The sequence below is a fragment of the Thecamonas trahens genome (genome assembly GCF_000142905.1).
Source record: "Thecamonas trahens ATCC 50062 unplaced genomic scaffold supercont1.48, whole genome shotgun sequence".
Taxonomy (NCBI): domain Eukaryota; order Apusomonadida; family Apusomonadidae; genus Thecamonas; species Thecamonas trahens.
The window spans coordinates 296,626-314,177 of NW_013657632.1; the positions used below are offsets into that span (position 1 = coordinate 296,626).

The 17,552-nt window shown below is 62.5% G+C and overlaps 6 protein-coding genes and 1 non-coding gene across 7 annotated transcripts; 2 read left to right on the forward strand and 5 right to left on the reverse strand.

Annotated features, from left to right (window-relative positions):
- Window positions 1–25: 25 nt before the first annotated feature.
- Window positions 26–3,064, reverse strand: AMSG_12206 (uncharacterized protein; the record flags this gene model as incomplete). The annotated part of the gene is made up of 3 exons (XM_013899151.1): window positions 26–376; window positions 402–690; window positions 1,260–3,064. The coding sequence occupies 3 exons, from the start codon at window positions 3,062–3,064 to the stop codon at window positions 26–28; spliced, it is 2,445 nt and encodes an 814-aa protein (XP_013754605.1).
- Window positions 3,065–4,008: 944 nt separating this feature from the next.
- Window positions 4,009–5,333, forward strand: AMSG_08833 (uncharacterized protein; the record flags this gene model as incomplete). Its single annotated transcript, XM_013899135.1, has 2 exons — window positions 4,009–4,235; window positions 4,572–5,333. 2 exons carry the CDS (start codon window positions 4,009–4,011, stop codon window positions 5,284–5,286), a joined length of 942 nt encoding a protein of 313 aa, XP_013754589.1. The 3' UTR covers window positions 5,287–5,333.
- A 74-nt stretch (window positions 5,334–5,407) lies between these two features.
- On the reverse strand, window positions 5,408–5,523 carry AMSG_20096. Its single transcript, XR_001290154.1, has one exon. It is a non-coding gene; the product is annotated as a 5S ribosomal RNA (ribosomal RNA).
- Window positions 5,524–5,537: 14 nt separating this feature from the next.
- Window positions 5,538–12,402, reverse strand: AMSG_08834 (twin-arginine translocation domain-containing protein; the record flags this gene model as incomplete). Its single annotated transcript, XM_013899136.1, has 2 exons — window positions 5,538–11,815; window positions 12,368–12,402. The coding sequence occupies 2 exons, from the start codon at window positions 12,400–12,402 to the stop codon at window positions 5,611–5,613; spliced, it is 6,240 nt and encodes a 2,079-aa protein (XP_013754590.1). The 3' UTR covers window positions 5,538–5,610.
- Window positions 12,403–12,510: 108 nt separating this feature from the next.
- AMSG_08835 (uncharacterized protein) lies at window positions 12,511–13,724 on the reverse strand (the record flags this gene model as incomplete). The annotated part of the gene is made up of 3 exons (XM_013899137.1): window positions 12,511–13,062; window positions 13,105–13,596; window positions 13,707–13,724. The coding sequence occupies 3 exons, from the start codon at window positions 13,722–13,724 to the stop codon at window positions 12,511–12,513; spliced, it is 1,062 nt and encodes a 353-aa protein (XP_013754591.1).
- Window positions 13,725–14,267: 543 nt separating this feature from the next.
- Window positions 14,268–14,618, forward strand: AMSG_08836 (uncharacterized protein; the record flags this gene model as incomplete). Its single annotated transcript, XM_013899138.1, has 2 exons — window positions 14,268–14,444; window positions 14,478–14,618. 2 exons carry the CDS (start codon window positions 14,268–14,270, stop codon window positions 14,616–14,618), a joined length of 318 nt encoding a protein of 105 aa, XP_013754592.1.
- Window positions 14,619–15,383: 765 nt separating this feature from the next.
- On the reverse strand, window positions 15,384–17,388 carry AMSG_08837 (F-box/LRR-repeat protein 2; the record flags this gene model as incomplete). Its single annotated transcript, XM_013899139.1, has 2 exons — window positions 15,384–17,071; window positions 17,148–17,388. The coding sequence occupies 2 exons, from the start codon at window positions 17,386–17,388 to the stop codon at window positions 15,384–15,386; spliced, it is 1,929 nt and encodes a 642-aa protein (XP_013754593.1).
- Window positions 17,389–17,552: the final 164 nt, after the last annotated feature.

Consider the following 17,552-nt stretch of genomic DNA (forward strand, 5'->3'; position numbering starts at 1 on the left):
TGTGACGCTGCTACGGTTTCACTTGCTACTGCGTGCGATTCGCAATCCACAGCACGACGGTGATGAGCGGCGAGGTCGAGAGTGAGGCCAGGAGCTTGCGGTTGAGTGGAAGGCCAAAGATCTTGATGGGCCGTGGCGTGTTGAACTTGATCGCCTTTTCGAGCGTCCGCATCACCCGCTGCAGGTGCTTGGCGGCAAGATCGAGCTTGTACGGCGAGAGCTGTCGGATTGGTGGCACCATGCGGCTTGCTTTGTGCCCGCCGCGATTGCTGCTTGACGAGGACGAGGATGAGACCCACCACCGCTGTCCGTCCGAGTCGTCGGAGCCGCTGCCACCATGCCCATGGTTGTGCGCGTGCATCTTCATCGACGCCAGCTGCGCCTTGATGTTGTCAAGGTACCACAAACAGCGGAGTCTCGTTCCGATCACCAGGCAAGTCGATGAGAGCGCCTCGCTCCAGCAGCATGGGCACAGCATGAACTAAACCATAACGCGCCGCCATATGAAAGACACCGATGATATCCTTTTCCGCAAAATTGACGGATGCGCCAGCATCAAGCAGGAGCGCCACCTTGTCCAACTCGTTCAGCGACATGGCCACGGCTGCGAGCGGAGCGACGTCCTGGTAGCAGGAGTCGAGCGAGACCCGGGTGGCGACCTGAGAGAGAAGGGCCTTCAACTTGTTGGCGCTTCCGTACCGCACCACATCCAGCAACTGGTTCAGTATATTCTCCTCCCTGCGTCCTACTCTCCCCCATGCGCTTCCCGCATACGACAACCTGTGGTCACAGGTAGGTCGGCTCTGGCTCGGTCTCTGGCTCCCGCCCGCTCGCTCGCCCTGTTGTGGTCCACCACCGCGACCTCGTCGGGCTCTTCTTTGGTATTGTCCCTTGCGTCTGGCCATGGTGCGGGAGGGGGTGGGGTGAGGTGTGTAGGTAGTGTGGCCAGGTGCCGTCTATGGCCATCCTGTCGTCTGGTCACATCTCCTCGCCGACCCGCGTCTCCATCCGTGACCAGACGACAACTTGGCCATTCGGTACGGCAGGCCACCCGGACGTGGTTGTGCTGCTTCTCACCGACGAGCGCGTTGATCCATCAGCGTAGGACCAATGCAATGCAGCTTTCCGAGGCACACGTAGCTGTGCGGGAGACCAAGTCGTCGCGCTCCTCTTCGCTGACGATCGTGTCATGTGCTTCGGGCTCCGCCTCGGGCTCCGCTTCGGACTCGTTGTGACGCTGCTACGGTTTCATTTGCTACTGCGTGCGATTCGCAATCCACAGCACGACGGTGATGAGCGGCGAGGTCGAGAGTGAGGCCAGGAGCTTGCGGTTGAGTGGAAGGCCAAAGATCTTGATGGGCCGTGGCGTGTTGAACTTGATCGCCTTTTCGAGCGTCCGCATCACGCGCTGCAGGTGCTTGGCGGCAAGATCGAGCTTGTACGGCGAGAGCTGTCGGATTGGTGGCACCATGCGGCTTGCTTTGTGCCCGCCGCGATTGCTGCTTGACGAGGACGAGGATGAGACCCACCACCGCTGTCCGTCCGAGTCGTCGGAGCCGCTGCCACCATGCCCATGGTTGTGCGCGTGCATCTTCATCGACGCCAGCTGCGCCTTGATGTTGTCAAGGTACTGCTGCAGATCGGCGATGCGGAACTCCTCCAGGAACTGGTTCTCCTTCTCCGGTAGCTCGGCGATGGAGAAAGAGGCGGTGACGGTAAAGGCGAGAAAGACGACGATAAGGACTGCGCTGATGATGCCGTACACCGCAAGCTCATCGAATGGATGGTCACTCTGGACCTCGCTCACCAAGACACGCAAGCCAAAGACGACAGCAAAGGCAACGAGAAAAATGACCGAGAAGACGAAGATCGGGTGGACGAGAGCCGAGACAAGCGAGTCGCGGTCCCACTGCCGGATCTCGCGCTTCATCCGCAGCCACATGAGAATGCTTCCGGAAGTGTTGAGCTTGAGCTCGAGGCCCTCGCCCGATGAGCTGCTGCTGTCGTCGGCGTCCACAACTTTGATGCCACCGTTGTCGTCACGGACGAGGTTAAACGCCACCAGCAAGCCGCGGTAGATCTTCCAGTAGTGGGCGGCAATGGCGACGGCAGCAAGGAGAAAGGCAAGGGCAAAGACGAAGATCGAGTACGCCGACGAGACCACAATGAGCTTGTCGTACGTCGCGCCGCGGCCAAAGAACTCTGGATGCTCCAGCGAGCGGTCGCCCGGATTGATGACGCGGTGCAGCGGGCCGGTAAGTGCAAGCCCAAGCGCGGCCGTCGCGGCCGCAAGACCCACAATGGCCCGCGACCATCGCGCCTTGATCAGCCGCGAGTCACGCTTGATCTTGCGCAGCAGCAGCCGGTTGTCGATCATGTTCGTCTCGGCAGCCACCTGCCTGCTATCGCGGAGGTCGTTCTTGTAGGCGAAGCCGTCGCGGAGGTAAAAGTTGATGTCGCGGAGGTACCGCTCGTTGTTGGCCATGTCGTACACGGCGCCGGTGTCGGAGAGCCGCGACGAGAGCGAGAGGTTGTAGACGCAGACGACAACAACAACAAGCGCGGCCGGCGCAAAGACCTCCACCGACGAGATCGAGACCTCCTCAAAGTATACCACGTACAGCAGTATGTTCATCCACGCCAGATACGGAAGGAGAACGGCGGCGAGCGAGAACCAGAACATGTACCGCTTGTTCCGTTTCTCCGTCTTGGTCTGCCCGCCGTCGTCATCGCTCGAGCTGTCATCCGACGCCGTTCCCATCATCCCCACATTACGAGAGTCGGACGATCCGCTCTCGCTATCGCTCTCGCTTTCTCCAGCGTGGCCGTAGCGGAGCCGTGCAAGCCATCTCGGCAGCTTTGCCCCGCACACGTTGTAGATGTCGACGACGAGGAAGACGGTAAAGGCGATGGGCGCCACAATCAGGACGGCCACAACCCACACCAGGCCCATGATCACCTCCTTCAGCCCCTTCCAGAACTTGGTATCCTTCACATTAAAGGTGTCAATGCGGAAAACAGACGTGCTCGACGTGCTCGACATGGTCGACGTGCTCGATGTCATGCCTTTCCAACTGGCTGACGAGCTGCTGCTCGACCCGCCCACACCTCGACCGCGCTGGAATTGCATGCCACCGGGGAGAGACACTGGCCCAGAGAGAATCCTTGCCAGTTCCACTGCCGGTGAGGATGTTGAGTGTGAGTTCCTCCCGCAACAAGCCACCGTGTGTGACTCGCTGTCGCTGCGGTGCTGCCGCATGCGTTTGGGGCTCTCTCCTTTGCACCTAGCAAAGAAAGGGCCACTGGCGCCCGAAAAAAATTGGCTGAAAAAAAGGCGTGAGGGCTTTAGCATGGCCAACGGCCGTGGTGTGTGGGGGAGGGGGAGGGGAAGACTGACGATAGTGGAGAAATATTTGGCTTTCGGGCTCTTACTCTGTGTGTAAGGAAATGTGCAGGAGGGATGGATGATGGCACAAACGAGCACGCAACGACAGCACAATCACGACCTGCAGTCTGTATCCCGTAGCATGCAGCGTGGGGTGCCATCCATCCATTCATTTCTCTAGGCTTCACAGCCATACCCTCACTCGCCTCAGCTTGCTTCTCCCCCGGTCGATCGACTTCCCTTTCCTTCCACTTCCCCTTGCCAATGAAACGCCCCAAGCCAACCACGCTCCACATAGCGCCAATGGCCATCATAACCCTCCCCATGGCCAGCCACCACCATGCTCGCTCCCATCACAGCTGCAGACATGCCCATCATGGCGGCAGCGATGATCACCTACCTTTCCTTTGCCACGGCACTCATTGCGGCAAAGCGGCTCGGGTGGCGACTAGGTCGAAGACCGAGGGCACACTCGCGGCCACACTTGGCTCCAGGGAGCGGGAGAGAGCTACGGTCACCATGTCTGTCAAACTCCATGTTCAACACGTACCTGTGGGTGACCCATTTTCGAGGTGCTGTTGGGGAGTGTTGGTGGTCCAGACAAGGTCGGGACCGTGTCCGGCATGTCCGACAACGACACGCTGGTTGCGTTGGTGCACCGATGCCCGCATCTGAAGTGCATCGATTTGACTGAAAGCGGCGAGGACATCACCGATAGCGCACTCATGGTAGTTGCTGTCGACTGCCATGGACTTGAGGTCCTTGTTCTCAACAACTCTTCCGCCATCACCGACGACGGCCTACTCGCTGTCGTCCGCAACTGCCGGCATCTACGAACTGTGCTCATCAAGTTCTGCCGAACATCTCGTCCGACATGCCAGATATCATCGCCAGTGTGAACCCCAATGTGACGGTGACCATGACGGGTCCTTTGCGCTACGAGTCAGCGCATGCTTTGGCTCGACTCGAATCGAGATCCACGCTTGCCGCTGCGCCTATGACTCGGCAACTTCACGGCTTTCTGTGGAACTCCGATGAGGTGCTCCCCATCGCAGCAGCCACAACCACTCCAACAGGCAATCTTAGGAGGCATGTTTGGTGGGGGCGGCGGTGATGACGGTGGTTCGACATCCAAGTCCTTGGGGGATCCCGGTCGGCAGCCCCTGGCCACTTCGATTACCAATAGGTACCAGTCTGCCGGCTCATCGCCTACCAGCAGTCCGCCGCCGACATCGTCTCAGACAAACGAAGAAAGCGCTTCTGGAGGCTACATGGCGTCACCATCGTTTATCCAGCCGCCAGCTACAAACATTTCCGGTAGGAAGTGGGACGTGTTCATCTGCCACGGCGGCGGGGACAAGGGTATCGCCAGAGATCTCTACAACAACCTCACCGGTCGCGACCTCCGTGTCTTTCTTGACATCAAGTCGCTTGACGGTGAGCGCTGCGCAACCCCGCGTGACATGGTTGCCCACGTCAAGGCGTCATCGGTCGTTCTCGTCCTTGTTTCCAAGTTCCTCATTGTTTCGCGCTGGGCCATGGCTGAGGCCAAGGCCGCAGTGGATGCTGCCGACGCCAACCGTGGCAAGGTCTTCTCTGCCATCATCGGCAGCGACATTACGTCGACCACGCTCCGCAACATGAAGGAGCATGATGTCAACAGCATCGACCATCCGCTCATCCACGCCATGGACAACTTCTTCCAAACCGACGCCCATCACGATCAGTGGTCCAACTGGCGGCACGAAAAGTTCACCCCTGCCCACAAGACCGATCACGTCGCCACTGTCTTCCGCCTCCTCGAGTACGGTTTCGCCCCGTTTGGTCCCAGTGACCAGCCGTCGGAAATCGTGAGCGAGATCGCCAAGCGAACACGCATCTTGGCGACAGGCTCCCCGTAGACTAACCAACCCGATCCAAGCTCAGATCATTTGTCCCCCAAAGTGCGACGATGTATGTGTGTGTGGGGGGGGGGGGGGGGGATGCAGACAGGGAGGGTGTGTGTTTGGGCAAAAAGAAAAAAGAATGCGTTACTCGGTATTCCCGTGTGGTCCCCCACCACAGTACTAACCAAGCCTCATGCTGCTTGACTTCCGAGAGCGAGACGGGATCGGGTATTTTCAGCATAGGATGAACGCATTCAGAACCAGAGTGACTGGCTGAGCATTTTATTGGTTTGGCGACAAAATTAGCCACTTGCCAAATGGGTTGAGGACAGACTCCCCCTATTCGTAGAGATCGGCCTGAGTGTAGAAGGTGGACGGATCAAATTTGGCCCAGTTGGGGAAGATGGCCGGCATGTGCTCGTCGGCGACGCCGAACCACTGAGCGATGCCGTGCCACATGGCCTCCCACGGCATGGTGGGCAGGACGCGACCCTTGTCGATGATCTGCGGGCCATCGTCAGAGAACTTGTTGATGTACTGGCCGAGCACCCGCTCACCGCGAAGCCCGCCACCAAGAATGACTGTGTTGCCGCCCCACGCGTGATCGGTGCCCTTGCCGTTGTTCTTGAGCGTCCGGCCAAACTCGGACATGAGGACGATGGTGGTGTCGTCCCACACGTTCTGCAGCTTGAGCTCCTGGATGAGTTGGCCGAGCGGGGTGTCGACAGCACCGATGGCGCCGTTGAGATCGAGGCTGTTGTGAGTGTCAAAGTTGGTGGCGGTGGCGTAGTAGATACCGCGCTCCTGACCGTCGCCGCGAGCGCCGATGATGAGCTCGGCAACACGCTTGATCTGGCGGAAGGTGAGACCTGAGCCGGACCATGAGTTGAGAAGCGAGACGGTGGCGAGCTGCTGGTTGATTTTTTCGGTCGAGTTGAGAGCAGAGTCGAGCTGGTCGCCAAAGAGGTCGGTGAGTGGCGTCGCCTCCTTGCGGGCAAGCAGCTTGTTGACGACCGGTCGGACGTCGTCGCGGTTGTTGAGCGTCTCGATCGAGGTGCCTGTTCCCACAATGTCGTACGAGACCTTGGTTCCGCTCATCGCCCGCGTTGCGCCGCGGACCGACTGCATGACAAGAGAGTAGGTGTCGGCGATGGTGGTGGAGAGGACGTCGGCGATGCGAGCCAGGACACCCGATCCGCGGAGTGAGCCTGGGTCACACGTCCGCCCGTGGAGCTGCATCGAGCTGTGCGAGTAGAGCGAGACAGGGAGGCCGACGCGCTTCTTACGGTACTGCTCGAGGGTGGTCGGCTCGACGAGGGCGCCGATGTTGGCAAACCAGAGCGCATCGCCGTCATCGTAGGCCTGCTTGACGTTGGCAAAGGCCGGATGCATGCCAAAGGTAGAGCATGGCTGCGGATCGCCGCCGTTGTTGGTGACCGGGAGGAGCGAGCCTGTGTCCATCGCGGCCCCGCCACGGACGGACTCGTACTCGGCACGGACGCCGGCATCACAGGTGAGCGGCTCAAGGGCAGCGAACGAGTCGAGCCCACCCTCGAGGAAGATCATTACAAGGGCCTTGAACGGGCGGGTGCTGCCCGATGTGGTCGAGGACTCGGCCCGCGACCGTTCGGTCGGCTGGGCCACGTTGGTGGTGTAGAACTCGGGCGCGGCGATCATGATCTTGGCCGTCCGGCGGATGGCAGCAGCGCGGCCAGACTCGGCGTCGACCCGCTCAAAATCAGTCAAGAGCGTGGTGTGCGTGGCCATGCCCGGCAGGATCCGCCCGCCGGTAAGGACAAGCGAGAGCTCGTCGACGATGTCGGCGGCGGTCGAGGCAGCGTGCTTGGTCGCTGCGTTCTCAAGCGCGTCGAGGTAGCCATCAGCGTACGGCTTGGGATCGCCGCACCCGTACGTCCGCAGGTCGTCGCCAAACCCGCTAGCGCAGTGGGTGAGGCCGTAGTCCATGAGCGAGTGGATGCCGTTGAGCAGCGAGACCATGATGGGCGGGGTGGCGAGCTGGGCAGCTGGAGAGAAGAGGCCTTCATCGAGCATGCGCCCGGACGGCTGGTATTCGGGCAGATAGAAGGAGAAAACCGATGGCGCAGTGAGCGGCTGCATGGCGATGGGAGACGAAGTCTGCAGCTGAAGCTCGCGCTTGATCGGCGACTGGTAGTCCAGCCCCCGGAGGACGCGATGGAGGAGCATGAGAGGATCGTTGACCATGCCAAACGAGGTGTCGGCCAACAGGACGTCGGACCGGGCCTCGCGATCGGTGAGGATGGCAAAGATGGCGGCGCCGAGATCGCCGTAGGTGTTAGAGAAGGCATGGACGGTGCCATCGCGAGTGGTGACCGAGCCGGTCCGGAAGGCCTTGACCACCTTTTCCATGTACCGTGGCGACGGGTTCGATGTGACCAGGTTCTGGATGAGACGCCAGCAGACAAACGGCGCGGTGGCATCGTGCTCGACCAGCATCTCGAGCAAGGCGCTGACCTCATCGTGCGCCGTGTGGGCGAACATACCGAGGCTATCGTAGTCGGCGTTAAAGACTTTGCCAAAGCCGACAAAGCGGGTAAAGGTCGGCGCGTTGCGGAAGGAGTAAGCATCGCCGTCGCCGAGGTAGACCGTCGAGACCCGGTTGAGGATGAAGCGCGGCCGACCGCCCAGGCGGAAGGCCGGGAGCGCAAAGATGGTACGCGCTGAGAAGCTGCCACCATCGCCCGAGTGAAGCCAGATGGTGGCGCCTGTGGTGTTGGCCACAGACTTGCACACATCGGTGGTGCACTCGGCGTACACACCCGCACCGTACATTGACGGCGCGGTGGCGCCGATGTGGACGTTGGCGAGGAGATCGGCCGACGTGGCGTTGATCAACTGCTCCGGAGAAGTGTAGACGACCGAGTCGACGACGCGTGTGGAGCAGATGCACGAGACACCATCGGCCGTGGGCTCGGCATCACAGCCGGCAGGGCAGACGCCGTCGATGGCGAGGAGCGGGTCCGAGTTCCAGACGACGCGGAAAAAGTTGTTGGAAGACTTTTGCAGCACCTTTTCGGTGCTGAGAGCGATATCGTCGACGACGCCGACGCGGCCGCTGGCGTAGATCTGAGCCTTGATGGAGCAGTTGGAGTTGGCCCAGTAGCTCGAGCGATCGAGACAGGTCCTACCCCAACCACCGTTGGTGATAGTGTGATCGCAGAGAACAGCACCGGCAGCGGAGCAGCGCGCGACGGCCTCAGTGTGGCTCACCTTCTCGTGAATAAAGTTGCAGATGCCCGGGACGACGGTCATAGAGCGGGTGTTGGTCGGCGAGCAGCAGAGCGGCATGGCGGCCGGGGTGACGGGGTTGGCGCACGTCCGATGGTAGCGGGAAGAGACAGTCTCGCCGCCGTTGAAAAAGGCGAGACGGACGCAGGGGACCGAGTTGGCGCGGTAGTACATGGAGACGTTGCCGATAGGATCGATGATCTTGACAGTCACCACCTCGCCAGCGTCGCACTCCTGGTTGCCGACGCAGGGCACGGTCTCCTGAAGAACGGGCGCGGCCGGGAAGGTGCAGGGAGATCCGGGGGCCATGCGACCACAAAGCGCCTCAAAGAGGCCGGATGAGCCGTCTGAGACCGGAGTGAGCGGCTCAAGGCGGTGCTCGTTGCCATCGAGGTAGCTCGAGCCCGAGGTCGGGCCAACGAGCGTGTAGCGTGCGCCCTTGTTGAGCCACGGCTTGCCCGGCAGCTCATCGCAAATCGGGTAGGTATCACCGATGTACCCGCCGCCGGCCGAGGCGAGGCGGAGCTTGGGCATGCGATCGTGGTAGACCGGGTTGATGAGCATGGCATCAGCGCCGACGTCCTGCTCCGGCGTCCCGATGAGGTTGCGGCGGTAGGTGTAGCCCTCAAAGCCGGTCCAAACCCGGGCGTAGTCGACAATGTCTTCCTGGCCGTAGGTAGGAAGCTCGTTGCCGGCAGCATCGCGCTTGGGCGTGCCGTCGTCGTTGAGCTCAACAAGGCCGATGGAGAAGAGCTGCATGATCTCGCGAGCGTAGTTCTCGTCGGGGAAGGTGCCCGATGAGGCATAGGCACGCGAGCCCTCGTAGGTGAGGTACGATCCCATGTAGCGGTGGTAGGAGACATCCTTGAGGATGGTGGCAAACGATCCAAAGGCGTTGCGGGTAAAGATGTCGTAGTACTTGAGGAAGCCCTCGGCCTTGTCGCGATAGCCCGAGATGGGGCCGGTGGCGAGAACGATGAAGTTTGAGAGCGAGAAGGCGACGCGCTGGCGGAGCTGATCGTTGGCCTTGTGCATGACGTTGGAGATGCCGTACTCGGTCGTCCGCTCGAGCTTCATCGGCGAGTCGACCGATTTCTCGGCAAGATAGCGCTGGGGCGGCCGGTTGTAGACGTACGTCGGGTAGTACTCGCCGTACTCGGGCTTGTTCATGACTTCGTCGTAGCTCCCGCAGGCGATGGCGCCTCCGACAGGCGCCTCAGCGAGGGCGCCAACGGCGAGCGCAAGATCGATGGTCTTGAGCTGCGAGGCGATGTCGCCAAACGCGAGCGAGTCGCCGAGGCGGCCAACGGCGGGCATCTGAACCCTGTGCTCGGCCCAGCGGCTCATCGGGTGCGAGGCCGGGTAGTACAGCTCGGTGCCGCCGTCGCGGGCAAAGCGATCGATGGGATTGGGGTTGCCAGCGCCTGCAGCAGCGGCATTGCCCGGATGGTTGACATTCCAGTCGGTGACGTCGCGGACGGTGTACTCATCGGGGTGGACGTGCTGCCAGCAGAACGAGTCTGCGGCGACACGAGCGCCGATGGTGGCGGTGTTGGTCGCGTCGCAACCAGCATCAGAGACGACAACATCGCGGAGGAGCGAGTTGGCCTTGTCGGTGGTGGCAGTGAGCGCGTTGGTGATGGCGGCCTTGGTAGCAGTGTTGAGGCCGGGCGTCTCGGCACAGGAGCCAGCGGCGCCCACGTTGACCCAGCGCGATCGGCCGCCGGTGCAGGGCGAGGTGGCGTACTCGCCCTCGAGGCGGAGACCGCGAACAGAGTAAACGATGCGACGGCGGGAGATGTCATCGTTGTACCAGGTGCGAAGAACAGAGGCATCGAGATCAAAGTTAACCGAGGTGAAGACCGGCGGCGAGCCGCACTCTGGGCGGATGGTGCACCCACGGGCGTTCTGGTAGTCAAGCGGAGCGGTGGGGCAGGTGGCACCCTCGGGCAGGCCGGTCGACGGCTGGTCAACGGTGTTGGTGATGAGGCGGATGCGCGGATCAAAGCGGAAGAACTCACCGTCACGGAGCATGTAGGTGTTGCCGGCGGGGTCGGTGCCGACGACGCAGCCGGGCGTCCGATGAGCGACGACGAAGACGCCGTTCTTGGCGATGTTGACGGGAGTAAAGTCAACCTCGGCGGCAGTAACAGTCTGCAGCGCGTTTGCACCTGAAATGCGCGCGCCGCTGTCGCCAAACTCGATGGCCGGGTTGGTGATAGTGTACGGCGAGTCATACGTATTGATGCGGCCGCAGGTGACCGAGGCGCTGGAGGAGGTCGGCTTGAGGCGGATGCGGTTGCCAAGCCCCTCTTCGACACAGTAGATCTTGTACTCGGACGAGGCCGGGAACGATCCCGGATGAGTCTCGTTGTACCACTTGGAGAGCTCCGCGCGGAGCTCGCCGTCGATGTAGAGTGAGTAGCGACCAGGCGCATCACCGGTGGTGACGGTCAGCGTCTTGCCGTTGTCGAAGAAGTTGAAGAGAAACTGGTGCCAGCGGGCGCCGTAGTCGCACGCCTTGGTGAGGTGGCCGGTCTGAAAGGCGCCGTCAAAGTAGCGCCCATTGGACCGCTGGCGGACGTAGGCTCTCGCCGAGGTCCGCGGGATGGCCATCTGGTCCTTGACCCAGCGAGCGACGTCGTCGCCGTAGGTAGAGGCTGTCGCCGTGATGGTCTCGATGGTGGCGCCAAAGGTGGCCTGGCTGAGAAGACGGGCAGCCCTGTGACGCGGCGAGACGGCGGTGAGCGGGGCCGGGATGTCAATGCTGGTGGCGTTGGACGGCGGCGAGGCGGTGAGAATGTAGCACACGCCGTCGGCGTCGCAACGGACCGGGACAGTGGCGCGATCGTTGCGCGGGGTCGGCTCCCAGGGGAAGCCATCGTACGATCGGGCGACGGTGCAGTCGCAGGCGGGGTCCTTGACCGTCAGCAGCTGGCCAGGAGGCGCCGGCGGTGGGAGGGCAAAGCCCTCGGGCGGCGGCGGAGAAGTCGGCGAGAGCGAGTTGTCTGCCGATGAAGAGGACGATGCAGCCTTGTCGTTGTTGAGGAGGAGGACGAGGGCGACGGTGGTGCCTGCGGCGAGGACAAAGCAGACCGCAGCGATGGCTGAAAAAAGCAGCGCCCGGCTCTTGGAGCAGCACGGCTGCTTGAGCGCCTTTTCGTACTCGAGGAACTCAGTCGTGGTCATGTCTGTTTCAAACATAGACGTCGTTGCCGGCGTGTTGGCCAGCGACGTCATTTGGAGGGCATAGTCGTCCGCATTCGCAGCAGCCGAACTCATCTGCGGAGGTGGTGGTGGAGCGAGCAAAAATTTGTGTGAGGACGGAGGGGTGGGTAAGGGCATGGGTATGGAGAAGGGGGGTGGAGGGGGGAAGGAGAAGAGAGTGAGGGGTGGGGGACATGCGGGGCGTGGGGTTGGGAGGGTTGGGAGGGGAAGGAGGGGGGGAGGGTGCGTACGCTTGTGAGTCGAGACAAGAATGCGAGTGTGTGATGCGTCGCGTCTGCACTGCGTTGTTGGGATGGAATGCACGTGATAGCGGGGGTTTGGTTTTTTTTCGCGAGAATTCGGTTGACGGGTGGGCAACGGGCGTGGAGGGGGAAGGGAGGGGAGGGGAGGGGGAAGGGAGGGGAGGGGAGGGGGAAGGGAGGGGACTGTGGAATGCGGGATGCGGAGGGGGGGTGGGGGGGTGGGGGGGTGGACGGGGAGTTCACGGCAGACCTACCGTGGTTGGTCCTCACCTCGCCGTGTGGCGGAGGCTGGCCGACAGGCGACCGAGTGTTATTGATGGATATTCGCTGGATGCTTCGAACGCGAGCCTGTTGCCGACGGTCTCCCAAAGTCAAGCTGTCCGTCGGCCGACATTGCATCTCCACTCGTGGCGGCGTAGGTTTTGGTGAATAGGCCGCAGGATGGCCTGGTGGTATGGGCTGGGTGGACAAGTGATGCGGGTGTGCGGATACATTGCACTGCTCAGCCAAGGCCAAGCTGTCCGTCGGAGAGGTAGTGTGAGCCACCGGCGCACTGGTACCCACCGGCGATCTTGTTCCAGCGGAAGCCGGCGCAGCAGACGCCGGCCTGTCGGATCCGCTTCTGCGCGAGCGCCTCGCGCTGCGCTGCTTCTAGCGCGCGTCGACGCTCGGCAGCGATTGCCTCCTGCCGTGCTCGCTCAGCCGCCAGCCGCCGCATCTCCTCTTCCTGCGCCAGACGCTCTGCCTCTGCACGCTGTCGCTCGGCTTCGGCCGCAGCCTCTTCTGCCGCTCTCAGCTCTGCCGCCAGACGCTCGGCCTCGGCCTGCTCGGCTGCCATATCGGCGTAGACTTGCTTCTCGATCTCGGCCTGGCTCAGCCCGATGACGTCGACACCTTTGTCCAGCTGTTTTGCTCGGACGGCAGGATCCAGCCGCCAGTCCGAAGCACGAGGCTGGTCATCAGCATCGCCGCCTTCATCACCGTCTGAGTCGGGCAGATACTCGACCCGGACCTCTCGAATTGCCTGCCGCGGCGGCGGTGCGCTGTGGCGCAGCTGCGCAGAGGCAAAATCAAACGCGTCGGGATGCTAGCGGACGTTGGCGGCGACACTCTCGCCCTCGGGTTGGTGCTTGAGGAGGGCGGCCATGGCGGCGTTGGCGTCGTCAAAGACAAACTCGGGCTCGATCTCGGGTGTGTCATACACCCGCCCTGCCCGCGCCTCGACCATCTCCTCGTAGGCCGAGACAGCGTCGCGGGCGTTGGCCCATCCGGGACGAGAGAGAAGAGCGGCAAAGCCGGAGCGGAGCTCGGCCGGTACGCCGCCATCGGGGCGGATGGTAAAGCCAGTCGCCTGGGCCCGCCGCGCCACAAAGGTGGTGCAGTCGTCGGCGGTCCAGTCCGGAAACTCCCATGTCTTGCGGAAGCGCGACTTGGCGCCCGGATTGGTGTCGAGCATGGCAAGCATGTTGGCCTTGTAGCCGGCGAGGATGACGACTGTCTTGCCGTCGGCGTGCTTGGGATCGGTGACGCACGAGATGAGCTCGGTGAGTGCCTCCTCCCCGAAGACGTTCTTGCCCAGCTCGTATGCCTCGTCACCGGGGGTGGTGGTGGAGGGGGTGATGGTGGAGGGGGTGGGGGTGATGGTGGGGGTGGTGGGGGTGATGGGGGTGGGGGTGGTGGTTGCGCAGCCGCCGGAACCGCCATAAGCCAGCCCATACCCAACAGCCACAATTGCAGCCACAACCACAAACAACGACGGTCGTTTCGTGAGGCCATGCTGATGGAGATGAGGATGGTGGTGGGGATTGGATCGGCGCCGGAGTTCTTGACGTTCTTGTTGCTGTCTGCGCTGCGGTCACTGGTCTTGGATTTCGTCCGCTCGTTGACCTTGACCACATGCGGCCAACGTTGGTCCTGGTGGGCCCAGCCCGCCCGCCATCCTCACCATCCCTACTCGCTGGCGCCCGCTTCACCGGCATCCATTCCATCTGGCTCGCATCGACCATTTTTGGCCGGGCTCTGGCCCATGCCTCCATCATCGAGCCGATCGATATTCTCCGGATCTCGCTTCCTGTCTCATCCAGTTCATCATCTGCTCCACAGCCGTACCCGGCTCGCGCGAACGGTCGGTCCTCGACCACTCGGGCGCGCTCTGCTGCACGCCCGAGTAGTGGTTGTACCTTCCGGTGGCGCACATCGTCAGCATGGCGGTGGTCATCGGGCTTCCGGCCACGGCCGCCATGGCCCTCGCCCGTCCGCATGCAGATCGTCCACCGTCACGTCCCGCCGCACTCGTGGTACGTCCTCGCCGTCTTTTACGCCGTCGCTTCGATCATCGAGGGCGTCGGCCTCTGGGTCAAGCACTCCATCGCCGCCTCGGCCCTCCTCGTCGACCACAGCGACGGCGACGAATCGGCCGCCGAGCGCGACAGCCTTGTCTTTTGAAGCAGCGATGAGAGCAATGTCGAGGGTGACGACGTCCACGATGCGCGCACCGGTAGCCACATCGCTACTTTTGGCTTGGGCAGAGCCGACGTCCCACCCGTCTCAGGCCGCGCCGTCCACCGCAGGATCTCCGACCTTTCGCGCGGTGGAGCGCGCCGGTGGTGACGACAATCGCGCCAAGCTGCGGCTTTGCCAGCGAGTTTGCCCTCGCGCTCTTCCTGGCCGCCGCCGATCTTGCCGACGGCGACGTCCTGCTCATCCTGCCTTTGATCGTCGTTGAGCCCCCGCCGTTCCCTTGCGTGTTTCTGGCCGATACAAGCGGCACCGCAGCCAGAGCCGAGGGGTGGTGTTCTGCCTCGTCGATAAGACGTGGTCACTGCGGCGCCCGCGGGCGCAGCGATCGGCCTTGGTCCTCGTGCTGTTTTACCAGAGGAGGAAGAAGACCAAGGCGCGCGACGGTGAAGCAGACGCTGCAGGCGGTGGTGATGGAGGCGGTGGCCGATGTATGCAAACGCGCGCAACGTGGTCACCATCTTGCACGGGACTTTCATCGCGTCAGGCATCGGCGTCATGCCGTACGCGTCGATTGCCCAGACCTCATCCACAGCGCTCCGCACGGAGCGCAGGCGCGCGTGCAGGCAATCTCGTTATGGTGGACCACCCGCCCGCTCAACGACTACCAGAGGCAGCCAGATGTGCTTGCCGAATCGTCGCCGCATCGGCTTATTCACGAGATCCGGATCATTGTCTCGGGCGTGTTGCCGTCGGCTCCCGCAGTTTCCCTACACGCTCGGCTAACGCTGCGGCACATCACAAAGCCTCCACGCTGCTGGGCGTGTTTTACTGCGGCATCGCGTCGCCCGCGGACGATGTCCCGGCGGCGGTGTGGACGCTGCGGCACACCACGAGGAGAGATTTTGAGCCGTAGGACTAGCGGCGTGCTTGGAAGATGGTGATGGCCTTGTCGACGTGCTGGAGGATGTTGGCGCGGTCGGCCTGGAGGGCGGCGATGTTGCCCGTGGCGATGGTGACGTGATCCCTGACGTCGGCGAGCTCGGCCTTGGTGTCGGCGAGCTCGGCCTTGGTATCGGCGAGCTCGGCCTTGGTGTCGGCGAGCTCGGTCCTGGTGTCGGCGAGCTCGACCTTGGTGTCGGCGAGCTCGGCCTTGGTGTCGGCGAGCTCGGCCTCGAGTTTGTCCACGCGAGTGGAGGACCCAGCAGAGGCGCCTGCACCGCCGCCAATGTCGCCACCAGCAGCGATGGTCTCACGGACGTGGTCAGCAACACGCTCCGGGATAGAGCTTGTACCAACGATGAGGTTGTAGACTTCTTTTGCAGCCGCGTTGGTGTCGCTTCCAGGCTTGTTGAGCACAGCCGAGGCAATTGACATGGCCGTCTCGCCGTTGGTCCCGAGAGCCCACACATCGGCACCCGCGGCGAGCAGTGCCATGGTTGCGAGGATGTTGGAGGGCGAGACAGCGATGTGGAGCGGGCGCAGTTCAAGGGACGGCTCGAGGGCATTGATGTCGGCGCCGGAGTTGATGAGGAAGGTGAAGACTGGGATGGAGAACGGGATTGTGTCTGCGGCATGAAGGACGATGAAGAGGGCGAGGGTGGCCTTATTGATGCCGCTGGTTAGCTCGGTGGCGCCGTCGCCATGCTCGCGGATCCAGGCAACCATCGCAGATGAGAACGCTGGAGATCGCTCCACGGGAGCAGCTACGTACACGTGCGTGTTGTCCGGCTGCAGCGTGAAGGGATCGAGACCAACTCCGCCCAGCTCGGCCATAGCCTCAGCTGTCAGCTGGTTCGCGGCGATAATGGTGTCGAGCACAGTGGCGCCGTTTCCGTCGACGGCAGACTGGTCGAGGACGACATCCAGGGCGGCGACTGCCTCGAGGAGAGCCTTGAGGGCACCGTGCTCCGTGTTGGCAGCCGCGACATGAATGACGGGCGTATTGAATGTGGGTTCAACAGCGTTGACGTCTGCACCAGCGGTGACGAGCTCGGAGACGATGTCGGCTGAGATCGGGACGGTCGGTGAGGCGCGGAGGGCGACAAAGAGGGCGAGGGTGGCCTTGTTGATGCCGTTGGCGAGCTTGGTGGCGCCGTCAGCGTTGGCCTGCAGCGACTCGATCATGAGGTCGACAAAGACCGGCGCAGAGGATGCGGGCGAATGCACATACGCGTGCTTGTTGTCATCATCGAGATCGTAGAGGTCTGCGCCGTTGGCAAGCAGCGTGTTGAGCGCGCCGAGGGAGAGGAGGTTACAGCGGTCTATGGCATGCACCGGATGGGGCACATGGGCCTGAGCAACGTCAAGCAATGCATGGGCGTGCTGCGATGCAGGGAAGTCTGGTTGGGCGATGGTAGTGCGCGCGCGACCCAAGTCGAGGGTAACCTTGGAGCAGTTGTCCAAGCGGACGGTTGTGAGGTTGGGGCAGCCACCGGCGAGGGCGACCACTGCCGCATCGGTGATGTTGAAGCAGTTGCCCAAGAGGAGGATTGTGAGGTTGGGGCAGCCACCGGCGAGGGTGACCACTGCCGCATCGGTGATGTTGGAGCAGTTGCCGAAGCCGAGGAATGTGAGGTTGGGGCAGCCACCGGCGAGGGCGACCACTGCCGCATCGGTGATGTCGGAGCAGTTGTACAAGTAGAGGGTTGTGAGGTTGGGGCAGCCACCAGCGAGGGCGACCACTGCCGCATAAAATGATGTTGGAGCAGTTGTACAAGTCGAGGAATGTGAGGTTGGGGCAGCCGCCGGCCACGGCCACCACTGCCGCATCGGTGATGTTGGAGCAGTAGTCCAAGCGGAGGGATGTGAGGTTGGGGCAGCCACCGGCGAGGGCGACCACTGCCGCATCGGTGATGTTGGAGCAGCTAAACAAGTCGAGGGTTGTGAGGTTGGGGCACATCTCCGCCACCACCATGGCCATGGCGTCGGTGAAGGACTCATTGTAACTCGCCCCCACCTCGCCCACGCCCACGCCATTCCCCAGACCCCCAATCCCTCCTCCACCGACCTCGCCTCCTTCACGACCACCACTCGTCCAGCCCCGGTCCAACCATACTCCCTCTCCTATCTATCAGAGAGAGAGGA